General features: G+C 44.8%; 2 protein-coding genes and 2 long non-coding RNA genes across 10 annotated transcripts in view; 2 read left to right on the top strand and 2 right to left on the bottom strand.

The window, feature by feature from the left end:
* Positions 1-15: 15 nt before the first annotated feature.
* LOC310836541 lies at positions 16-7,855 on the top strand. Its single transcript, XR_014560125.1, has 2 exons — positions 16-119; positions 5,752-7,855. It is a non-coding gene; the product is annotated as an uncharacterized lncRNA (long non-coding RNA).
* Positions 6,206-11,393, bottom strand: DPM2 (dolichyl-phosphate mannosyltransferase subunit 2, regulatory). 2 transcript variants are annotated; one of them, XM_083721917.1, is made up of 4 exons: positions 11,286-11,393; positions 10,214-10,303; positions 8,983-9,085; positions 6,206-7,991 (listed from the first exon to the last, which is right to left on the bottom strand). In XM_083721917.1, the coding sequence occupies exons 1-4, from the start codon at positions 11,286-11,288 to the stop codon at positions 7,933-7,935; spliced, it is 255 nt and encodes an 84-aa protein (XP_083578043.1). In that variant the 5' UTR covers positions 11,289-11,393; the 3' UTR covers positions 6,206-7,932. The 2 variants fall into 2 exon arrangements, with proteins under 2 accessions (XP_083578043.1, XP_083578044.1); XM_083721918.1 differs by lacking the exon at positions 11,286-11,393 and adding an exon at positions 10,932-11,053.
* Positions 11,394-14,482: 3,089 nt separating this feature from the next.
* On the top strand, positions 14,483-22,361 carry LOC310836545. Its single transcript, XR_014560128.1, has 2 exons — positions 14,483-14,811; positions 21,721-22,361. It is a non-coding gene; the product is annotated as an uncharacterized lncRNA (long non-coding RNA).
* The window catches only part of EEIG1 (estrogen-induced osteoclastogenesis regulator 1), a 52,878-nt gene continuing 45,552 nt past the window's right edge, over positions 16,181-23,506 (bottom strand). For 4 of the 6 annotated variants that reach the window (XM_083721842.1, XM_083721843.1, XM_083721847.1 and 1 more), the window contains 3 exons: positions 23,435-23,504; positions 22,593-22,618; positions 16,181-22,466 (listed from right to left, as the gene is read on the bottom strand). In XM_083721842.1, the coding sequence (XP_083577968.1) occupies positions 22,435-22,466; positions 22,593-22,618; positions 23,435-23,504 (128 nt within the window). In that variant the 3' untranslated portion in view covers positions 16,181-22,434. The remainder of the gene's footprint in view (positions 22,467-22,592; positions 22,619-23,434; positions 23,505-23,506) is intronic. The other 2 variants (XM_083721844.1, XM_083721846.1) reach the window with 1 other exon arrangement.

A 23,506-nucleotide genomic window follows, 5' to 3' on the forward strand; every position in this document is an offset into this window, starting at 1 on the left:
CTTTCCAAGATGGCAGTCTGGTGGCCTTTCAGAGGGCCACATTGGGAGTTCCATTGCATGAGGAGATGAAATTGGATCGGGTTCTTGGGCCAAAGGACAGAGGAGGCTGGTCCATACAGGTGAGTGTGGCACTGCCTCCACCAACCGCACTCTGCCCTCAGCCAGCCGTCTGTCCATCATGGGCACCAACATATCCTCCAACATTCCACAGATAAAAATAGGGACATTTCTCACACACACACCCGATCGCTCCCTCCCCCATATTTCATCCCACCCACACTGAGCATTTCCTATCAGAAGAAGGGCAAGTGCCACTGCCACTACTCTTATGGGACACAGAACACTTGCCCTCCAAAGTCTTGAAGAAGAAGAGGAGGAGGAGGAGGAATTTGGATTTGATATCCCGCTTTATCACTACCCAAAGGAGTCTCAAAGCGGCTAACAATCTCCTTTCCCTTCCTCCCCCACAACAAACACTCTGTGAGGTGAGTGGGGCTGAGAGACTTCAGAGAAGTGTGACTGGCCCAAGGTCACCAGCAGCTGCAGGTGGAGGAGCAGGGAAGCGAACCCGGTTCACCAGATTACGAGTCCACTGCTCTGAACCACTACACCACACTGGAGAAAACCCCTTAATAGAGATTTTATTTTTTGGTAGATTTACAAAAAAAGAACACACACCCCAATAAATAGATTTTACAAAGGGGCAAGATCAGATCCACAAAGCATTTTTTAATACTTTTTAAAAAATCAAAACTCCTTGCACTCTGCTCCCCCTTTCTCCCCGCCCAGGGCGGTCCTGCCCTCTGCCTGCCCCTCAGAGCTAGTGTGTCACACAGGGCAGGGCCTTAGCGGCAGCAGCCCCTTCTCCTCCTCACCTGCTCTCTAGCAGTCGCTGTGAACTGCCCACAGGAGAGGAGGAGGGAGGAGAATGGCTGCAGCAGCAGCAGCCATGGAGTGGTAACGTGATGCTGCTTTGCAGCCACCACTACCGCTGCTGCCACTTAATAATAATAATAATTATTATTATTATTATTATTTATATCCCACCCTCCCCGGCCAGAGCCTGGCTCAGGGTGGCTAACATCAATAAAATCACAGTAAAAACATAATGGGGAGAAAGAGAGGGGGGGGACAACCAATTTAAAATACAGGTTAAAATGCAATTTAAAATGCAGCCTCATTTTAAAGTTGCCGATAAATCAAGACCATAAGGGGAGAGAAACATAAGGGTCAGACCGAGTCCAAACGAAGGCCAGGTGGAACAGCTCTGTCTTGCAGGCCCTGTGGAAAGTTGTCAAGTCCAATAAGGGCCCTAGTCTCTTGTGACAGAGCGTACCACCAAGTCGGGGCCAGTGCTGGAAAGGCCCTGGCCCTAGTTGAAATCAATCTAACCTCCTTGAGGCTTGGGACCTCCAAAGTGTTGTTATTTGTGGACCTTAAGGACATGTGCCACCTCCTCCTCCCTGAGCTTGTTCGCAGCAGCACTGGCAGGGGAAATAATAATAATAATAATAATAATAATAATAATAATAATAATAATAATTTTTTATTTATACCCCGCCCTCCCCAGCCAAGGCTGGGCTCAGAGCGGCTTACAAGCAATAATAAAAACAAGATGAATGATTACAACTTAAGGGCAAATCTCCAGGGCCAGACGGCTTGACCTCCAAGTATTATAAGACACTAAAAGATTATCTGATACAACCATTGATGGAGGTCAGCAACGAAATTATGGAGGGAAAGAAGGCGCCGGAATCGTGGAAGGAAGCTTTCATCACATTGATACCAAAATCGGAAACTGAGAAGACACAACTTAAGAACTACCGTCCCATCTCCCTTTTAAATGTGGATTATAAAATATTTGCAGATATTTTGGCAAGCAGACTTAAAAGAGTCTTAAACGAAGTAATTCATAAAGATCAGGCAGGCTTTCTCCCAGGTAGACATATGTTTGCCAACACAAGGAACATCATTGACATTTTGGAACTTTTGCAAACAAACATAAACACAAAAGCAGTGTTAATTTTTATAGATGCGGAGAAGGCCTTTGATAATATTTCTTGGAAATTTATGAAGGGAAATTTAAAAGAAATGGGAGTGGGACGGGGTTTTGAGAATGGGATTGATGCAATATACTCAGAGCAGAAGGCAAAATTGATAGTTAACAATGTGGTTACGGAAGAGTTTAAAATTGAAAAAGGTACACGACAAGGCTGCCCGATTTCCCCTCTGCTATTCATTTCGGTCCTGGAGGTGCTCTTGAATAGGATTAGAGGGGACCGGTTGGTGCAAGGGATCCAGGTCGGAGCGAAACAATATAAACTGAAAGCTTTTGCAGATGACCTAGTCTTGACCTTGCAGGAGCCAGAATCTAGTACAAAAAGAGTATTACAACTGATTCAAGACTTTGGTCGGGTGGCGGGATTTAAACTAAATAAACAGAAAACCAAGATGTTGGGGAAAAACTTGACAGATACAGAGTCAGAACGGTTTCAGAGAGAAACAGAACTAACTGTGGTTAAAAAAGTAAAGTACCTAGGGGTAAAAATAACAGCAAAAAATCTGAGTCTATTTAAGGATAATTATGAAAAATGTTGGTCTGAAATTAAGAGAGACTTGGACAGTTGGTCAAAATTGAAGCTTTCTTTGCTAGGCCGAATTGCTGCTATTAAGATGAATGTACTGCCAAAGATGTTGTTTTTGTTTCAAACATTGCAAATTGTGGACAAGACGGAGTGTTTCCGGAAGTGGCAGAGAGATATTTCTAAATTTGTCTGGCAGGGCAAAAAGCCCAGAATTAAGTTTAAGATATTTACTGATGCGAAAGAAAGAGGGGGCTTCGCCGTGCCAGACTTAAAACTGTACTATGAAGCCGCAGCTTTCTGCTGGCTAAAAGACTGGCTACTTCTTGAAGACACTGATGTGTTGGATTTGGAAGGTTTTAACAATGCTTTTGGCTGGCATGCATATTTATGGTATGATAAAGTTAAGATCAATAAGGCCTTTACGAACCATATTGTCAGGAAAGCAGTATTTAATGTCTGGACAAAATATAAAGACTTATTGGAAAACAAAACTCCGAGGTGGCTGTCCCCTCTGGAAGCCAAGGCCCGAAAAAGACCCAATATGGAGGCCAAATGGCCAAAATATTGGGAAATATTAGAAAAAGACGGTGACAATTGGAAATTGCAGAGTTTGGAGAAAATGGAGGGTAAAGTGCGAGACTGGTTACATTACGCCCAGATTAAAGAAGTTTTTAAAAATGACAAAAAACTAGGGTTCCAGGTGGAGAAATCGAAGTTGGAAACAGAACTGTTAGAACCAAAGACTAAGGTACTATCAAGAATGTATAACTTGCTGTTAAAATGGAATACACAAGACGAACTGGTTAAATCTGCTATGATAAAGTGGGCACAGGATATTGGGCATAACATTATGTTTGAGGACTGGGAAAGGTTGTGGACCACTGGGCTGAACTTCACTGCATGTAATGCTTTGAAGGAAAATGTAATGAAAATGATATATAGATGGTACATGACCCCAGTTAAACTTGCCAAAATATACCATTCGTCTGATAATAAATGTTGGAAATGTAAGGAAAATGAAGGAACATTCTTTCACCTCTGGTGGACCTGCCCCAAAGTGAAGGCTTTCTGGGAAATGATATATAATGAGCTGAAAAAGGTATTTAAGTATACCTTCACCAAGAAACCAGAGGCCTTCCTCTTGGGTATTGTCGGCCAGGGGGTGTTAAAGAAGGACCGAACATTTTTTATGTACGCAACAACAGCAGCAAGGATACTCATTGCCAAAAATTGGAAGACTCAAGATCTACCCACACTGGAAGAATGGCAGATGCAGCTGATAGACTATATGCAACTGGCAGAGATGACCGGCAGAATCCGAGACCTGGGAGAAGAAAGGATGGAAGAAGACTGGAAGAAATTTAAAACTTATTTACAAAAATATTGTAATTTGATTGAATGTTAAGAAGGATGCTTGATCATAAATAATTGGCCACCACTAAACTAGATTGAAACTAGACGATAAGCGAGATAAAGGAAAAGACAAATCCTTTGGGAGAACTATCAGATTATATTTAAATGAGTGGATATAAGATTGTAAACAAGATGATAATTTGCTTGAAAAAATTTTTTTAACAATGTAAGTGGGAGCGGGAGATGTGAGGAAGTCCAAACGAGTTATGAAATTTTGTGTATGACATAAGCAATGTTGTTTGTTATTTATGCTTTTTTCTTATAAAAATTCTTAATAAATATTTATATTAAAAAAAGGAAAAAAAAGATTACAACTTAAAAACAAAAATAAAATACAACATTAAAATAATGGAACATTAAAATATTAAAATGTAGCCTCATCGCAGGAGGAGAAGGAAAAGAAAGAAAGAGGAAGAGAGAGAGAGAGAGAGAGAGAGAGAGAGAGGAAGGGAATCAAATTGGCTCCAAGCCAAAGGCCAGGCGGAACAACTCTGTCTTACAGGCCCTGCGGAAAGAAATCAGATCCTGCAGGGCCCTGGTCTCATGAGGCAGAGCGTTCCACCAGGCCGGAGCCAGACTTGAAAAGGCCCTGAGTTGAAAAATAGGGACATTCTGGCATCAAATCAGAAGCCAGAATGACTTTTGTCATTCTGGGACCGTCCCTGGGAAATTGGGGCACTTGGGAGGGTATGCACTGATGGTCTCCAGGCCTTCTAGTGGTACCAGGTTGGGAGCACCCCAGATTTCAAACCTGATACCTAGGGGTGGTCCCTGGTGATATCAAGGGAGAGGCCACCGATTATGTCACAGCCCTGGAGGCAGAGGTTAACTGGGAGAGGGGAGGGGAGAAGGGCAGGTCCCCATAATGTTCATGCTATTGTCTGCCACCAGCTCTTGCCCACTTGGAGATTCAAACCCACCTGCCATGTGAAAGGAGCCAGGGAAACTTGGATACTTCAGGTCATACCAGGAGGCCTGGCAAACTTGGGGCCTTCCGCACTGCAGTTCCAATAGGTACCAACCACTGCTGCCAATTTACTATGCTGCTTTAGCCTTTGCACCAGGAGTAGGCAACCTGTGTGTGTCTACACATGTCTGACCATCATCCATGGAAGCCCTCCTCCATCTGGAATATTCTTAAGATTCCTGTATTTCAGTCAAGTGCCTACCAGGGCTTTAGGATGGCACAATCAGAGTGAATTAAACCACTCTGTTGGCCTAGCACAATACATCCACTTTAAAGAAAGAATCTGACTTTTTGCAGCTAAGAAACTGATGGGAAATGTATTGAGAAGTGTGGAACAAGTAATGGGAAGACATGTAAACACCCTGCAATCAGTTAATAGAGGATGAATCCTCCATGTTATATAACTGCCCAGTAAACGAATAAAAAATAATGCTGAAAAAAGACCAGGTTTTGGGTCACATTCACACCATACATTCAGACCATGTGACACCCCCCCCCCCCGGAATCCTAGGAATTGTAGTTTGTTAAGGATGCAGCTCTGTGGTGGATGAATTACGGTTCTTTGAGGGAAGCCATGTGCTTAATATATGGTTTTAAATGTAAAATGTAAGATGGTTTTAAATGTAAGACCCCATAGCCCAACCACCACATAAGCTTCATGCAAGCAAATCAGGATGAAGGCTGAATAAACAGGGCTTCTGGAGGAACATCCGGACTGGAACATCATCTGTCTTATGCCAGGTCAGACTGTCTACAACCAGCCCAGGCTTCTCTCTTCTGCCTCAGGACTTCAGAGAGAGACCACCCTCTGCTTCTTTCCATTGGAGACACCAAATTTTGAACCTCTTCCCCACTCCTCACTCACCACCAACCACAATGGTTTTTTTGTTTGAGGAAGGCAGGGGTGGTGCGTCCCATTTTGCTGCCTGAGGTAAAATGGGAAGATGCTACCTGAGGTAAAACGTGAAGGGGCCAGGTGAGGTGAAACAGGAAGGTGCTGCCCCCCCCCCCCGGTCAAAATATGGCTCTATAAAGCTGAAATAAATAATATGGCTCTATAAAGCTGAAATAAATACAGAAAAGAGATGGAGCCTGCAAAACTGTACCCGTGGAAAAAAACATGTTTTATTACCAGAGCTGCTGGGATTACAGGGCAAGAGCCTGGGGAGACAATTCTGAGGAGAGTCTCCAATACATACATAGGCAGAGGAAATAATAGCAATAACCAAAACTAGAAGAAGAGGGGCCATTAACTGTTTATTCTGATAAGCTCAGCACACTTTGGTCAGGAAACCTGTTTTTAGCTCAAAGAGCCATACAGAGGGTTGTCCAATGCTAGTCCTATTTCACAGTAGACCCACTAAAATGAATGGGGCTAAATTAGTCATGCCCAGTCATTTCAATGAGTCTACGCTGAGTAGGACTGGATTGGATATTCTTTTGCACTGCTTTTTGGGCACTGCTTCCAGCTTTCCCTCTCCTCTTTTCTCTTTTTAACATTCAAAAGACAGGGTGGTTTCACAAAAGGTTCTTCCTGCTTGCGAATCCCCATGCTGTGAGTGGAACCATCAACCCCGCTCAGTGTTTATACCTCCATTTAACAGATGTGCAGTCTGAGCCCCAGAGCAAATGCCAAGCCCAGCTAGTGGGTTAACTTTCCCCGCCTCTGGGTTAATAAAATTACAAAACTGAATTAATACTCCAGGACAACAAAGGCGGGCTCTTATGTGCCAGCCAGGCAGCCTCAGACAAGCTCTAAGTCGGGGTGAGGAATCTGTGGCCCTTCAACCATTGGAGGACTCCAACTCCCATCAGCCTCAGTCAGCACAGCCAATGCTTAGGGATGATGGAAGTTGGGAGTCAAACAGCAATACTGGCAGGACCATAAGTGCACACACAAACATGCCACAGCTGTAAGCAAAGCTTTGCTCTCATGTGGGACCTGCTTACTCATCAGACAACTCTGGGTCAGCATAGCAGTAAGAGTGCCGGTTTCAGCTGTATGACCCTACTTCAAAAGTCAGGCTGTCCAAATGCTGCCAGTGAACATGTGAAAGTGTTCCTAGGACCTCTTTTGCAATTGTGACAAGCAAAGGGGCTCGTAGGATGCAGCAGAACTGCCCGGGGCTTCTGGGAGTAGTAATCCACAGCGACTGTACTAGGGGAGGCCAAACTGAAGGAAAACATGGTTCAAAGAGCTGAAAGGGGAGTGGGATTGGTGGTGGCAGAAAGATGGAATTGAAGGAGGTGGAGGAGGCAGGGGAAGTGGGAAAAGTGTGTCAACAAAAAGAGGTTGCAGTGCAACCAGAGGTAGCCAATATGGCACCTTGCAGCTGCTGTTGCGACTCTAGCTCCCATCAGCCCCCAGTGGTTCAGGGATGGCAGGAGATGTAGCCTAACAACATATGGAAGGGCCACAGGTTCTCCACCTGTACTCCAAGACATCCCCTACAGCATTTGAGAGATGGAGGAAGACCTCTGTTTAGACAAGGCCTCCCTTCCGGAGAAGGGATGGGGAACCTGATGCCCTTTACTTTGGGGTGGAGTCGCAACCACTGGATGGCCAATGGTTATGGGATGATGGGGGTGAGTGTGAGTGTGACAACATCTGGAGAGCGCCTTGCTGGCTACCCCAGATTTAGGCTCTTTACTGGGGTAGCCAAGAGGACATTGGGGCACTGATCTAAGTATTCCAAAAGGCTGGAACAGAGCAGCATTGTTTGTGGTGCCTCTGGCTTTGAGTCCCTTTGGTCCATACCCAGACTGGGACATAGATGATGAGGGTAGCAGGCAAGTCCCTCTGCCCTTCCTAGCATCTGGTATCTGCTAGTTATTGTGGGCTGGGCCGCCCCAGAGAATGTGTTGCTGTTCAATAAAAATGATTTGGTGGGGGGGAAAAACCACACACGTTGCTGTTGTCAAGAGTGCCTGCAGGATTTCCTGTGTCCTCCTTCCTTCTTGCCACCTTCATGCAGATTTCTTCGCAGCCTTCCGGTTCTTCCATGTGATGGTGGCTATGAACGTTCCTAGCAAAACACAAAGGGAGGGAAATCTGTTTTAAGGCACTGCTGTGCTGCCCTGAGCAACATCAGCCTCTCGGCCATCGTTAGTCAAGAAACAAAGCTGTTCTACGGCAATAGAACCATTGGTGTATTGGAAGAACTCTTCTCTATATATCAAAATGAGGAAGGAACCTCATTTCCTCACCCCCTAGGCTTTACATTGCACATTTCAGGTTATGTGAAAGGAAGAACAGGCAACACAAATAAGACAGGTTCTTCTGAGAAGCCAGTTCCATCAGGCACCTCCCTCGAGCGATTGTCATCTTCCAGCAACCATTCCATCAGGCTGCAGCAGAGGGAAAGAAGGTAAGTGGGGCCACTCCATTGGCCGGCAAAGAGACCAGCAATTTCTGACTCCTTTCCTTGAACAGTTTCCCATTCCAGTCGGCTGTGGGGAGGTACTGCCCAAGCAGGATTACCGCCCCCTGCTTTCTTCAGGGTTTGGGTACACCAAACAGTTTCTAGTAAGAACTTGCTGGCATGCCTGAACCAGACAGGATTTAACTCTCCGGTCACCAGCTGATGTGCTATTCAATCCTGCTTTCTGCAGCCATGTCTCTACCTGCCCCACTACTGATCTCACATGCGACGTCAGGTGTGGGGCAAGTGGGCATGGATTGGGGCTTGTGGGCCAAATGGGGAGGCTGGATGTTTCCCACCCCTGAACTACCACCTGTGTTTGTTTTAATCTCCTCATTCTTTCTGTGACCTGCCTTTCAGATTTTTGGCTGGGGCTGGTGGAAGCTATAGTGCAACGAGAACTGGAGGCTCCCCCCCCCCTTATTATTTTTTACAGCTTTTAAATTTTGTATCATTTGCTGGCCAGAGAATGTTAATTATTAGGCAGTACACCAATATTATGAATCAATACAGAGATTCCTTGCCAAATTCGTATCACAAGTTTCCATCTGTAAAAAAACAAAACACAACATGAAGACCTGGAGATATGACTTACCTATAAAGAGCAGCAACACAAGCCCCGCAACTACAGGGATGATCACCGAATACTCTCGTGGCAAAAAATACTTGTGAATCAGGTGGTCAATTTCAATGAAGGGCTGAAAGAACAGGTGCATATGTCAGTGAGTGCAAATGCGGAAATCTTTCTGCCTGTACCCTCAGCAGCAGACCAGATTCCAACACCCCTCCACCTTTTTGCACAGAGATTTTGTGAAAGTCAAAGGGACCACAAACTCAATGGTTAGGGAGCTCACGCTTTGCACCTGGAATTTCCTGGATTCAACCCCTGAAACCTCCAGTAAATAGGACCACAGAGTGGGCAACTGGAAAGACTTTCCTACAGAAGTTCTGTAGCTAAGTGGCAGAACGTCTGCTTGAAATGCAAAAGGCCACAAGTTCAATCGTCAGCATCTCCTTGAAGGGCTGGAAAAGTCCCCAATCTAAAATCTGGGGACCCACTGCTGGTCAGTGTTAACAATACTGAGCTAGATGGGCTACTTGTGAGACTTTGAATAAGGCAGCTTCTTAAGTTCCTCTTTGGGAAGGTTTGTGGCTCAGTGTTGGCGCATCTGCTTGGCATGCAGAAGGTCCCAGGTTCAATCTCCAGCATCTCTTGGTAAGACAGGGGGAAATCCCCGTCCAAAACCTTGGGAGAGCTGCTATCACAATTGTGCTGCAATTGAATTTGCAAGAACCGGTGTTGTGCCATGGTTCAAGTGAGACTAGGAAGCGGGATTTAAACCCACACTCAGTCACAGTGCTTACTAAGTGGTGCTGGCTCAATAACTATTGTTCTGCCTAACCTCCCTCACAGGCTTGTTGCGAGGATAAGCTGGGGACAGGGAGAATATTACAGAGCACCCTGAGCTCCTTAGAGCCAAAGTAGAGAACCATTTTCAGCACAGGGGCAACATTCTCATCTGAGCATCCTAAGAGGAACATGCTAATGGTGGGTAGGACCAGAGGCAAAAGTGGGCCAATCAAAGAATGTAACATTTCACCCTTATACAGCAGGCTAATTTCTGCACACACACCTCTCTACCTTCCATTCAGGCAGGTGACAGGTGAGCTCTAGGGAGAAGTTCTGAGGGCCAAATAGAAAGGCTTTAAGGGCCACATTCCACCCCCCCCCCCAGGCCTCAGTTTTCCTACCCGTGCCCTGGAGGAAAGGCTGGGTATAAATGTACTAAAATAAGATTTTTTAAAAACAATAATAAATAACATACCAGAATGATAATCCAGACAGTATAGTAAGCAAAGAGAATGAGACTGAAGGCTACCAAGCCATACCCAACCAACTGGTCAGTAGCAGTGGCCTAAAACAAAGCCAGAGGTAGAAGAAAAATTAGGGTGGTCTCAATGAAAGGCAGTCAAGATATAACATAAACCAACATATACGCCGTTTACTCAACATCCAAGTGGTTTACAAAACACAAGGTAAAACATTTGTTAACAAACTACAGATAAAAAGCAAACATTACAGACAAGCTCACATAATATGTTACAAAAATATGAACAAAATCAGAAATTTAAATGTTATGCTATTTGTGCTAGGTTTTTTTGGGCAGGGCGTTGAAATGATTGATTTTTTTACTAATTTAAACTGTTCAAAATTATTGTTATATTGTTAGAATTGTATATTATTTTAACTCCGTGCAAACAACCCAGAGGACTTTTTTAAAACAACCTTTGCTTCTTTTCTTTAAGTAAACGATTTTCAAAAAAGAGTAGATTGCATTAAAGAATTAATATATTGAAACCCAATACTTGACGTTATGCTGTACAGTGAAAACAGATAAAACCGATGTATCGTTCCACAGCTGTCCATGAGAATCGACCCATGTCGTACAACAAGGTCCAAACCCCACCGCCCAGCCCCCACCCAACAAGGGCAGTGCGGTGTTCTTTTCATTAAACTTATGTGCCCTATCATCGTGTGGCAACCATGCTTCGGAGAGGTCCTGAGAAAGGTCCGTTCGAGAGCGCTGCTCCCTGGCTGAGCTACAGATGATTCTACCAGCCTTTCTCAACCTGCGGGTCCCCAGATGTTGTCGGACTACGACTCCCATCACCCCTAGCTAGCAAGGCCAGAGCTCAGGGATGATGGGAGTTGTAGTCCAACAACATCTGGATACTCACAACTTGAGAACAAATAAGGGAAATAAGGGAAACAAAGAAGGGAGGCGGCCGCCCCTGCAACGCCCAGCTCCCCAATATGAGTCCCAACGAAAGAGAGGCAGCAAAACGCCCTTTCCCCGCAGCGAGACCCTCAACCAGCGGGGAGGGAAAAGGACTCACCATAGTAAGCGCGGCTAGTCCGGTCTCTCCCTTTCCAAGGCGGGTTGACGGGTTCACTTCCGGCCAGGCTGTCCAACCAGAACTCAGGACGTAATACAAGCGCCGGAAGAGAGCACCCAACCAATCATAGAGATAGGAAAAGGGGGAAAGGCTATACTAGCAAGTGACTTTCGGGAACGTCGAAACCTCACCATAGACTTGTTGAATATATAGACGGAAGCACGGACACCATATTTTTATTTTTCGAAAGACTATTTATTTCATTCTAACTGACAGGCTGTTCACATTACCAGTGGAGGGATCTGTAACAGGGGAGGAGGGGGAAAGTGTCCCTGCCCCTCCCCAAAAAAGCATCAAGAACAGGGACCATCGAAGAAAAAGCCCTTTCCCAACCACATACTGTTTTTGTGTGAAATGTTCAGTTTTGTTGGCCATTTGCAGTGCAGTCCTGCAAATGTCTTCCCAGAAGTAAAACCCTGATTAGTTGAATGGGGCTTTCTGTCCTGTAAGTGAGCCTGGACCTTAGGGAGCTTCCTTACACCCAGTCAGCTCCACCTCTCTTTCAAATCAGAACCAGTGAAAGCAGGGAAGGTCCTGTGTGAGTGTCTGAAGGAGGTTGGAGGATGGATGGCGGCCAACAGATTGAGGTAGAATCCTGACAAGACAGAAGTACTGTTTTGGGGAGACAGGCTGGTGGGTATGGAGGACTCCCTGGTCCTGTTTATCAGCTCCATTTGGTACATGCTGAGACCCTACTTGCCTGTAGACTGTCTTGGCAGAGTGGTGCATGCTCTGGTTATCTCCCGCTTGGACTACTGCCATGCGCTCTATGTGGGGCTACCTTTGAAGGTGACCCGGAAACTACAACTAATCCAGAATACGACAGCTAGACTGGTGATTGGGAGACCACATAACACCAGTCCTGAAAGACCTACATTGGCTCCCAGTACATTTCCAAGCACAATTCAAAGTGTTGGTGCTGACTTTTAAAGCCCTCAATGACCTTGGGCCAGAATACCTGAAGGAGTGTCTCCACCCCCATCATTCAGCCCAGACACTGAGGTCCAGCGCCAAGGGCCTTCAGGCAGTTCCAGCACTGTGAGAAGTGAGGTTACAGGGAACCAGGCAGAGGGCCTTCTCGGTAGTGGTGACCACCCTGTGGAACACCCTTCCGTCAGATGACCCCCATTTTACTTGAGCAACAACTGAATCAGAACAGAAAGCTCCTCTCTTTGCTACCGTTTGTTTGGTGATGGAGAGGGCACATGGGTGCTCAATTGCCAGCTTTGTTAAATGGGATCTCCACACCGATTCCTAGCAGCAGCTTTCAATTCCTCTCCAGTGTCGGGGGGCATTTAAAAATGGCTTCTCTATTATTATTATTTTAAATAATTTTTATTACATTTTCAATTTTTTATAATCACAATATCCATACATAAATCAATAAGCTCAAACATCACTCTATCAGAGCATCTACTAAAAATGGCTTCTCAGTGTGAACCAGGAAATGTCATACATGGAAAATGAGATGGTGCTTTTTATTTTTTGGCTATGTCACTATCAGTGAGTGCCTGTCACTCTAACCCAGAGTTTTCCAAACTTTTCATGTTGGTGACACACTTTTTAGACATGCATCTTTTCTCAACACAGTAATTCAGTTTTACTAGTAAACCAGAGGTTAAACTAACCCCTTTCCAGCCCCAGGAGGAGCATGGGGAGCGTTCACACGTCACACTAACGTGTCACAACATGCAGTTTGGAAAGCTCTACTCTAACCTTTAGGTTCCGTTTTTATTGTTCAAATCCAGTTATTTTATCAAACAGATATTTCTGGCTATGAGAGCGACCTCTGAGAGTGCCAGCTGTGTCGCGCTTTGTGACCCAGTGTCCTGCTGCTTGTACCTTGATGCAAGCTGACAATCTCGGACAATCTGCGGGTCTACGAGACAGTCCACCCCCACCCTGGGGGGTCTCTGCCAGGGATAATTACCCCCCACATCAGCTCTGAATTACCGGCATGGCTGCGATCCGATCGTATGGGAGACAGCCATTTCCCACCGCCGGAAACAGGAAGCCCACTGCATCCTTTTCTTAGTGCTTACAGACTGTTTAATTATGTGTTTTAGGACCTTTACTGATATCAATATCAAGCTCACCAGTTGGTAGTTACGTGGGTCTTTCCCCCCCTTTTGAAAATGGGAGCATTTGCCCACCTCGTCTGCAGGGACCTCACCTGTTCTCCCAAGAGTTCTCAAAGATTATAGACAGAGACTCTGAGATTACATCCACAACCTCCTTCGTGATTTCCCTTTTCTTCCATTTATTATGCATGCCCTTCTTAAATCTCACCTCATCTGCAAGCTCCTTATGCAGCCACACCTGTTTCCTTAGATGCCTCCCACTTTTCTTTCTTGTTAGAATTGTCTGCATTTGGGCCTTCAATATTTCACCTTTTAAGAAAGTACTGTCTACTGTGCACCTTTCCCCCTATCTATCTTGTTGGGGAACATCAGGGCGGAATGCAACCCTCCAGGCCTCTCCTCTTTGGTCCAAGGCCATATGCTCAGGTTGAGGTGTGTATAACAACCAGTAGCTTTTGCATATACATAGTTAAGTTGCTCTGCCTACTTTGGCATCTGGGCCATGGAAGGCTTCCTCATGATATACAGCCACTTTGCTGAAAGTAGTTGGTAGCTCTCTGGTTGCAGAATGTTTTCCCCCCAGGCGGCTTGCCTGGCACCACCACTACATAGCATTAGGCACAAGGCAAAAACATTTTTCTTGCCAGGTATTTGGTTATTAATTATTTGTGACCTCCTTGAGTAGGTGGAATGTTTCACTCCTGTCCTTTAAGAATAGGATTCTCTTTTATATTTTTGTTCTTTTGAGCCAGTTTAAAATGTATTTGTTTCTATATTGTAAAGCTCTTTATATTCTTACCTTGGTAACAATGTGCAACAAATTCAATTTAATAAAAATTAATTGCATTGTCAGAATTCCCTCTTTTCAAACCAAGTAATGCAATATTCATTCCGCCCAGGCATATTAAAAAACTTTATAGGTGCTATAGGTTTGGAGTATTAGTTTTGATGATATCTGTGGTCCTTTCTAGGCCTATAGTTCTTCATCCAGTAAGGTTTAGAATCTAGTAGCAGCAGTTGAACAGTCAGACCAGTTTCTTCTTCATAAGGTAATAGCCTTAGTTACGTGCCACCATTGACACATCCAGAGACAAATGGGGGTGATTGTCCCCCACCCATTGGAAGCAACATCACCTTCCAAGGTTGAAGTGCTATTGTCAGTTTGGTGTGTTTTGGTTGATGCTGGAAGACAAAGACTCATTTTGCTCTGTGCTGGCGCCAAAGCTGTGGCTTGGGGCTTCCCTAGAAACCCAAGGGGGAAACCAGTATCTGTTGAACTGTTAATGCAGATCGTATTCTCAGGTTGTATATATGTGTAAACAAAACCATGTATCATAAAGAAGCCAGACTCCATTGACCTCCATCTAAAGGAAACCAAACCCTGGGTAAGTGGGGGAACTCCTGGAGACTCTCACCACTCCAGGACAGGTGTACACACCTTTCCTCTCCCTCTTAGTGCACTTTTCCTGCTTCTGCCTTATTTTCTAATAGAATTTGGGATCTCCAGTTTGACTGATGTCTTTTTCTAGTATCAGGATATATATTTACTGTGTTGGGCTCTTCTGAGTATTACATAATAAGCCCCAAAAGGCAAATGCAGAAACTCTGTAGAGGGACTTAGGATTGTCTCCAGCTATGCAAGAGTTGATGTGCAGACACTCAGTAAGATGGGCATCTGCCATGAATGCTTTAGTTGAGATTCCTGCATTGCAGGGGTTGGATAACCTCAGGGTCCCTTTCAACTCTACAATTCTGCAACTCATTGTACATTAAGAATCCCACTTACAGTGGAATAGTATATATGCCTACTTTAGAAGCAAGTATGTTTGTATTTAAATAGCTATACTCCTGGGTAAGCAGCCCATTCTTTGGTTTAGGATTGCCATGGGGGTGGGGGAGGTTCTTGTACTTTCTTAACAGCTGTATCTTCACAATCAGGACCAGTAGGACATAGTGGACTTCCCATGGTTAACAGGTAGGTTTGGAGAGCAGAATTAACTGTGCTCCATAATTTTGTTATGGTGCCCATGGTGGTGTTTTGCTGTTATGCCAAACCCCTACGGCAGCCATTTTATGACTGGACCAAAAACACTCTCAAAATTCAGAATGTGCCCACTGTTCCAAAAACTATCATTAGCTAATATTTTTATCTCATTGCTCTTCAACTCCCACCTTGCTATTTTCTTTTTGATATACCTGCCCACTAATATGTCACTTCTTGCATTTCGATGAAATGGGCTTATGCCATAACAAATTTGTTTCATATTTTAAAGGTGCCACAAGAATTTCCTTGTTTTTGCTGCAGGAAGCTGAAACACGGCTACCTTCTAAAAATGTACATGTGGCTTATGGAATTCAATACACTGCCTTCTCAAACTTGGTACCCTCCAGATTCTTTGTAGTGCCAGTGCTATCAGCCCCAAAACAGGTTGGTGAAGGTTGCAACTACCACAGAAAGGGAGGAGACACTGGTGTTTGTTTATAGACATCCATGAGCCAAGGCAGAATGCCAGAAAGTGCAAATCACATGGTTTTCATGAGCTTTCTGGATGGGCGTCCTGGAGACATCTGTCTGGTTACTGTAGGAAACAGGAAGCTGGACTAGATGGGCCTGTGGTCTGATCCAGTAGGGCTCTTGTATTCTCAGCAAGTCCAGAGTGCTGTATTTAGAGGTGTTTGCAGCCCATGAATGCCAAAAGGCTGAAGATAAAAAGGAAACCCACACACAAAAAAACAGTCAAGACAGATCAGATGTGAAGTACCAAAAAGAAAAAGAATGAAGATCACCTTTATTACCCCCAAATCCGTAATGACATTTGACATTATAGTGATTTTCTCATTTATACTTGTGGCTTCTCTACATTAGGAAGCAAAAATCAGAGAACACAAACACAATTGGTTGAATCAGAGACGGCACAGCATTCCATTAGAAAACAAAAAACCAGAATACACTAGTGGAGCAAGTTAGAAATGGTGTGGGCGGGGGGGAAAAGACACATTCATAAACCATTCTCCTCTAGCCCCACAAAATCTGAACAAGAATAATTGAAAGAACAGAGCAGTGGAACTAACATATCTTCTATACTTGCTTTTAATGATAATGGAATATTTAGATTTTACTTAAATCTGTGTTTAGTTTAGAATAGGCATAGGCAAACTCAGCCCTCCAGATGTTTTGGGACTACAACTCCCATCATCCCTAGCTAACAGGACCAGCGGTCAGGGATGATGGGAATAGTAGTCCCAAAACATCTGGAGGGCTGAGTTTGCCTATGCCTGGTTTAGAAAATGTTAAATCTATCTCTTCAAGCATTCTTAAAAAAAGTTTGCATAGTCCCATTTTCCCTTTCCAAAAATATCTACGCGCTCTCTTTCTCTCTATAGAATTATCTGAATATAAACTTGAGCGCAGCTCTCTTCTGAGCCTCAATAACTTTTCCAAGAAAATAAACATGATCTCTCTCATTTTTTTTCTAACCCTCTCAAAAATATGGGCTTAAAAAACAAAACTAGCAAACATTTTCTCTTGAAGCAAAGTAAAAGAATCAGAGGCTCTACTCTTAAGTTCCAAGTTCCTTTTACTTCTCCAGGGGAAGGGGAATATATCTCCCCCCACTAGCCAAAGAGGGAAGGGGAAAGGTTAGGACAGACTGGGGTGGCTTCCTTTGCCACGCTGGTTGGGACTGATGGGAACTGCAGTCCACCAATACTGAGAGGGCCACGTTTCCCAGTCCTGACGTAGGATGGCCAGGTGCAGTCAGCCCATAATGGGGACTCTGCAGAACAAGGCCCTTGGGATGTGGAGGGCTAAAGATCCTACAAACACTTGCTACTAGGCAGAGAGTTTGTGGATCAGGCCCTATGAAGAGCAGCCCTGTCCACAGGGCAAAGAAACAATGGCACATATTTCCTTAGCTAGCTTGAGGAGGGGAGCAGGAAAAGTGGGTTCGTTTAGCAGCTCCTGAGATCAAGCTACAAGGGAGAGATCTGCTCTTCTCCTTGAGGTTCCCCCTCTCCAGGAGAGGTGCATTTAACATGGGCGCTTTAACGCGATGCGTACCAGGTATGGGGCCTTCCAGAGGTTCACATTATGGGCACAGTCCAGCTGCACAGAGTTTGTTTTTTGTTGTTAAGCGGGGGGGGGGGGGGCAGGGCAAGAATACACAAAATGAAATATAAACACAGCTCATGTTCAAGACCTTAAATCGCCACTCATTGGTGTCTTGGGCTTTCTTTACAAAGGAACAAACCATGCCTTTTAAAATAAGGAAATAAATCATCTCAACCAGTCAGGGACAGCCAAGTGAATTTTAGTACATAACTACTTTTTGCCCCTCCCCAAGTGCTGAGCAAACTCTGAAATTCAGTTACCTGATCCCTTTTCACCACCATTCTAGCCTTCAGGGTCTCTACTGAGCCCATCTCCAACATCAGTGCAGCAGGAGATTAGCACGATTCACTAAGGCTCAATGTATTACCCACAGGGAAAAGGTGCCTCATTCACTACCCACCACAAATACCATTACACTGAATACCCTTTGCATTCTGCAGATCAGATTCACAGAGAGACAGGGAGATACCAAAACACAAAAAAAGTCTAAGTTGCAGGAGTTGAAGATCAACCTGTTCTCATTTGGCACTGGACAAGGGGGGGGGGGGACAAAGATACTGCTCCCTATCAGCTAACAGCTTTCTCTAACCAGGTACCTTCAGATAAGCTGGTCTACAACTGCCATCATCCCTGATGACTGGCCCTACTAGCTAGTCCTGAAGGGAGTTGGGAGTTCAACACCATCCAGATCGTCTTAGGGTGGTATCCAAATATGTTCTACCCAGTGAAATTAATGGGCCCAAGTTGGTAATATTCATTAATTTGAGTGGGTCTGTTCTGAGTAGAACTAACATTGGATACAAACATTTGCCCCTATAAAATCTTTTGCGTGACCTGAGGGGATGGGAATTTGATGGAGGTGTTGTTGCCGAAACTTCTGGGTTTTAAAGCAGTATGACTATCAAAATGGTGAGGCTTCACTGGGTTCCTGCTTTGTCTCACACAAGCTAGAAATAATAATAATAACCCCCAACACAAGATAGCAATGAAACAGTGATTCCCCTCAAAAAAAAGCAAAAAAAGGAAAAGGGGGGAAAAGCTGCAAAACACCAGCCTGCTGGGTTCATAAACAAAATTCAACAAAAAATCAAGAATAAAGAAATGAAAAAAAGTCTCCAAGCGGGATCAGTGGTCTGAGAAGTTCAATTAAGAAACAAAAAACAAATACAACCATTATCTTCCAGTCAACTAGGAACAAACACACCAATTATGCCAAGAAAGACTGTGCTTGTGATGCAACTAACATTTTAAGCAGCAGCAGAATGGCTGACCAAAAAAAGTCCCCAGCTTCCCCAATACAGATCCTATTCAACTAGTGAAGTGCACTTAGAGAAGAGCCATGGATGGAATTTTAGGATGGGGTGATAAAATCATAGACCCCACAGACCCCCTTGGTTCTTACTAATATTGAAACAAAGCTGGTTTAGCCTTGAAAGCAGTACCAAGTGGCTTGGCACAACAGAGCACACAATTTCATCATAGCAACACATTTTAAGTCAAAGCTTCAAGAACCTAACAAGCCATCAAGAGCACTGAAAGATGGCCCCTAAGAACAGTTGTTACTGGCTGGGGCCTGCAGGGAGCTGTCGCCCCAAACTTCTAGGGGACACCAGTTTGGGGAAGGTAGCAACAGAAGGGTGCCCTTTCCCCTCCTACTTCCTCCTGATCAGGGGTCCCCAAAGTAAGGCCCGCAGGCCGGATAAGGCCCGAGGAACTCATTTATCCGGCCTGCGGGGACCCCCACAGGGTCTATCCATTTGGTCCGTGAGGCTATTTTGGCCAAGCCATGCCCACCTGCCCTACACGGCAACTGAAAAGAGGGGCTTGCAAGCACCACTGCTTGGCAATGCCTACAGAACCCCTAAGAAAAGCACTGCTCAAGATAGAACTGTGAAAGGGGCTTCTGAAGAGCGGATAATCAGCTGATTGTTGTGTCTTCAGAAGCTCCTTCAAAGCGCCATCCGGCACAGCATTTGGAAAGGGGTTCAGCAAAACTGATTACAAGGCCCCTTCAGGTTTTGGCCACCTGTCAAACTTGGCCCAAAAGCAGTAGGTGGAGTAAAATCTGGCCCACTAGTCAGAATGAATTCCCCCCTCCCTGCAGTAGATGATGTGCGCAGCCTGGAGCCCTAAATATAGCTAAACCCTAAAGAAAGGATGCTCCAAAACATGTACAGTGGTACCTCTGGTTGAAAAGAGCGCAACCCACAGCGGCACGTCTGCGCATGGGCGGGTTACGATTCGCCACTTGTGCGCATGGCATCATTTTGCATGTCTGCGCGTGCGCGAGCGGCGAAACCCAGAAGTATCCCTTCCGGGTCACCGCAGGACATAACCTGAAAGAACGTAAATGAAACGGACATAACATGAGGTATGACTGTAATGTGAAGGCTGTGTGCCCGCACTTCCACCTCAGAACACAGTGGTCTAGTCAGTTCAAAGACAGCAACCCGACAGAGCCATGTTTCCTTTCCCAATTCCCACCCACCCACCTGAATTCCATCTGTGGCACTCCATTCACAAATACCTCTGTTACAAAGATGGCTCTCAGCCCACTTGAATATAAGTATCAGGGGTGGGGAGAAAGAAAAGGAGGAGCCCCTCCCACCCATTCTACTTTGCTGCAGGTGATAAGTGTGAATGTGTGTGCTTTCATGTACACAAACACCCAGTGCTGAGCACATGTGTTAACAGAACATTAATGGCCTTGGCCTCTTCTCAACAGTGGCTGGCAGTGCTCCCAAAAATGTATATGCTGTCTGCAAAGCAGCAGACATGAAAGTGAGGTGGGGAAGGTGCTAAATGGAAAATAGCGTATAAGCTGAAATTATACTCAAGTAGTGCCCGTGTCCTGCCTGCAGCCAGGTCAAGACAGGAAACTCCTTAAGACCTAGCAATACAATTGCCAGGATTATAAGGGTGGAAAGAAAATTGAGCTCAGACTCTCTTTCTCCTCTTCTGCATACCTGAACTGTTATTCCCACCCCCCTACAAGGTCTTAGTGTTGGAAGGGGAAAGAAGAAACAGAGAAAAAGCTCAGGCATCAATTATTACAAAACCCAATCCTGTCACCATGCTCCAAATCGTGGTAAACTAGTATGAGGACACAGCAAGCACAGGCAGGAAAATGAAGTAGTATAAGAACCCCAAGATGGCAGTTTTCTCCCATGAAAACAAACATCTCCTGCAAGCAGAAATCTACCACAGCAACAAGTAGACTGAGCCAGACCCGCTCTTCCTTCTGTGCTAGTGCTTCAGAAGAATGCTTTTCTTTACACAGGGGGAGCATTAAAAAACCGGAATCTCTCCTGTTTTAAGGTTACTCTACCTCTTCATTCTGCTGCTTGCATTCAGCAGATTTAGCTTGATTCGGCAAGGGATGGAGTCCATGGGCCAAAGCAGGAGCCTCCTGGACAGATTTTAGGCACATTTTAGGCAAAGGGAGAGGAGACTGGACTCATTATAGCAGCAGCAATTCCAGCAGCTATTCCAAATCAAAGCTGAAAGACTGGTAGGGGACAGGGGGAAGAACTATCAACCATGTTTCAGTTTTGGAAGAGTGTCAAAACTCTCCCTACCCAGAATGGGATAAAAGACTACCCTAATTCAACACATTTTGTGACCCAGAAGGTAGCCGTAATGTTAAATGATTTCTCCTACTGGCCTCACAATGAGCAGACAGAATCATAATTACAGTGGACGCTCTGGTTGTGAATGTGATCTGTGTGGGATACACATTCGCAACCCGCAGCGGCACGTCTGCACACGCGGATTGCAATTCGGCGCTTCTACGCATGCGTGACCGCCGAAACCCGAAAGTAACCTGTTATGGTACTTCCGGGCTTCGGTGGGTGCGTAACCCGAAAAAACGCAACCTGAAGCAGCTGTAACCTGAGGTGCTCTGATGCTCAACTGTTACAGACACCCCTACCAACCTATAACATCAGTTCTTGTTGCAAAAAATGAATGAAGAGTGCAGGTTGCACTTCTGAAAACAGCCTTTCAAAGGTACGTTTGGAATCCGGAAAGTGCTCCATCTAATTAAAACTGAGGACAGGCACCCCCCCTTCCATGTCCTGCAGCGGAGGGCGGGGGCTGCTACTGTAAGACTGCAGCTGGCAATACCATGATGTGCTCAGCATTCGTAATTCATTTGTTTTCTCTCTTTCTTTGAACAATCAAGTTATATTTTTCAGCAACTCTTGAAATGCCCTTTTGGAAGAAAAACAGAAATGAAAAGCCATTTCCTATGAATGGATGATCTTTGGGGCTGTTGACTTTAAACTTAAAAAAATATATATTTGGGTGCTCTGCTCAGCAGCTGTCCTCACAGCAAAGTTCTCCCGTGATCTACAAGGCAGAAGCCTGCTGAAGAAAAAGCTGCATGAGTGATTGCACCAAAGTGGCTGCTTCCACCTCGCCTTTTGCATTCAGTTAACAATGCTTCTCCTCAACCCCAATTAGATTTGGGGAGGGGGGTTGAGAGGAAGTATTCAAAGTGGTATAACCCAATGGCTGAGAGACACAGGATCAGTAAAATCCTACACATGAGAAGAAAAAGTGGTTCAATGGAATGAGGGTTTGACATGGAGTGCAGAGTTGTCTTCCCCTGACAAGGAAGATTGGCAGGAAAATTCTGGGACATTGCCAGATAAATCTGAGGAGACATGAGGCAGATTTGGGCAAAAGTGCATGTTCTGGAGTGTCAAGTCCTTGGAGAAGGTTCTGCAGTGCACACATGTCAGGGAACAGCTTTTCGGAAATCCTGCCTGGAATGTTGCTTGAAGAGAGGTTAGAAAAGGAATAAAGAATGGCATCCACCAACACCACCGCAGATGGGTAAGGAGACTGTTTCCAGCAGGTCTACTTGCTTCTGTTCACATTTAATGGGTTTCGATTACCACTGGCTCGTAAACTCCAGATGAGACTCTGTGTAAGAAAGAGGGGAGGGAGCCATTATAATTTCTGTGTGTGCAGGTCCCATTTGTAAAGAGCTGAAACTTAAAAGCAAAGACATTAAGAACTGTTCTAATGTAGATATTGAAGATAACTAACCTGGCCTGAAATCATACGTCAGAAAGCTTTTTTGGTGGGGGGTTTTCAGGGGTTGGTGGAGAAAGAGAGAAAGAGACACACAGACATTGCTTTAATTCAAGACAGTTTACCATGTTATTAGCAGGGCATTTCGATACTAGTAAAAATGGATTTCAATAGAGCTAAATATCAGGATTCCTTATTTTTTCATGCATGTCATGCTTTTAGTAAAGTTTGCAGATAGGGTCATATCCTCTAACTTAGTAGTAGATAATGGGTACTATGATTTCGTCACTGAAATGGCCTAAGGTCTGTGGATTTGTGCTTACAAAACAATGCCTGTGATTTATTATTTTACAACAGAACAGTAGGCTTCAAAGAGGTCTCTCAGGACTACAGCATATGCTTTGCATACAAAAGATTTGAGGTTCAATCCCTGGCATCTCTAGGTTAGGTAAGAATACTGCCTGAGGTCAATAAAGACTGACATAGTGTTCACCATCTCCCATCAGGTCCAACCAATAGTCAGGGATGATGGGAGCTGTAGTCTGGGAAAGCTAGTGTAGACAGTACTGAGCTAGATGAAGTCATGGCCTGTCTGATATGGAAAGCATATGGTTGCAGGGGTGACTGAGCATTCATTAGCCAAAATAGCAGTACCAAAAGAATACCTCCCTAGGCCTTTTATTTCAGTATTTCTTAGGCACTGCCTAGATCCATCCCCCCAAATGAGCCTTAGCCACCAATTTCCAAAGTTGTGGATTAACTGAAAACACCCACCCACAAAATATCAGCAAAAGCATCTCCCCACGGGCATGGTCTAAACCTAGTCTTTCAAAAGGAATCTGCTAGGGAACTCATACCTGTTGGCAAGCTGAATTCCGCTTAGTGTAGTTGTGCCATCTCTGCTCACAAACAGCCTCAGGTTACTATCT

This window comes from Podarcis gaigeae, assembly GCF_964106915.1.
Source record: "Podarcis gaigeae genome assembly, chromosome: Z".
NCBI lineage: Eukaryota > Metazoa > Chordata > Lepidosauria > Squamata > Lacertidae > Podarcis > Podarcis gaigeae.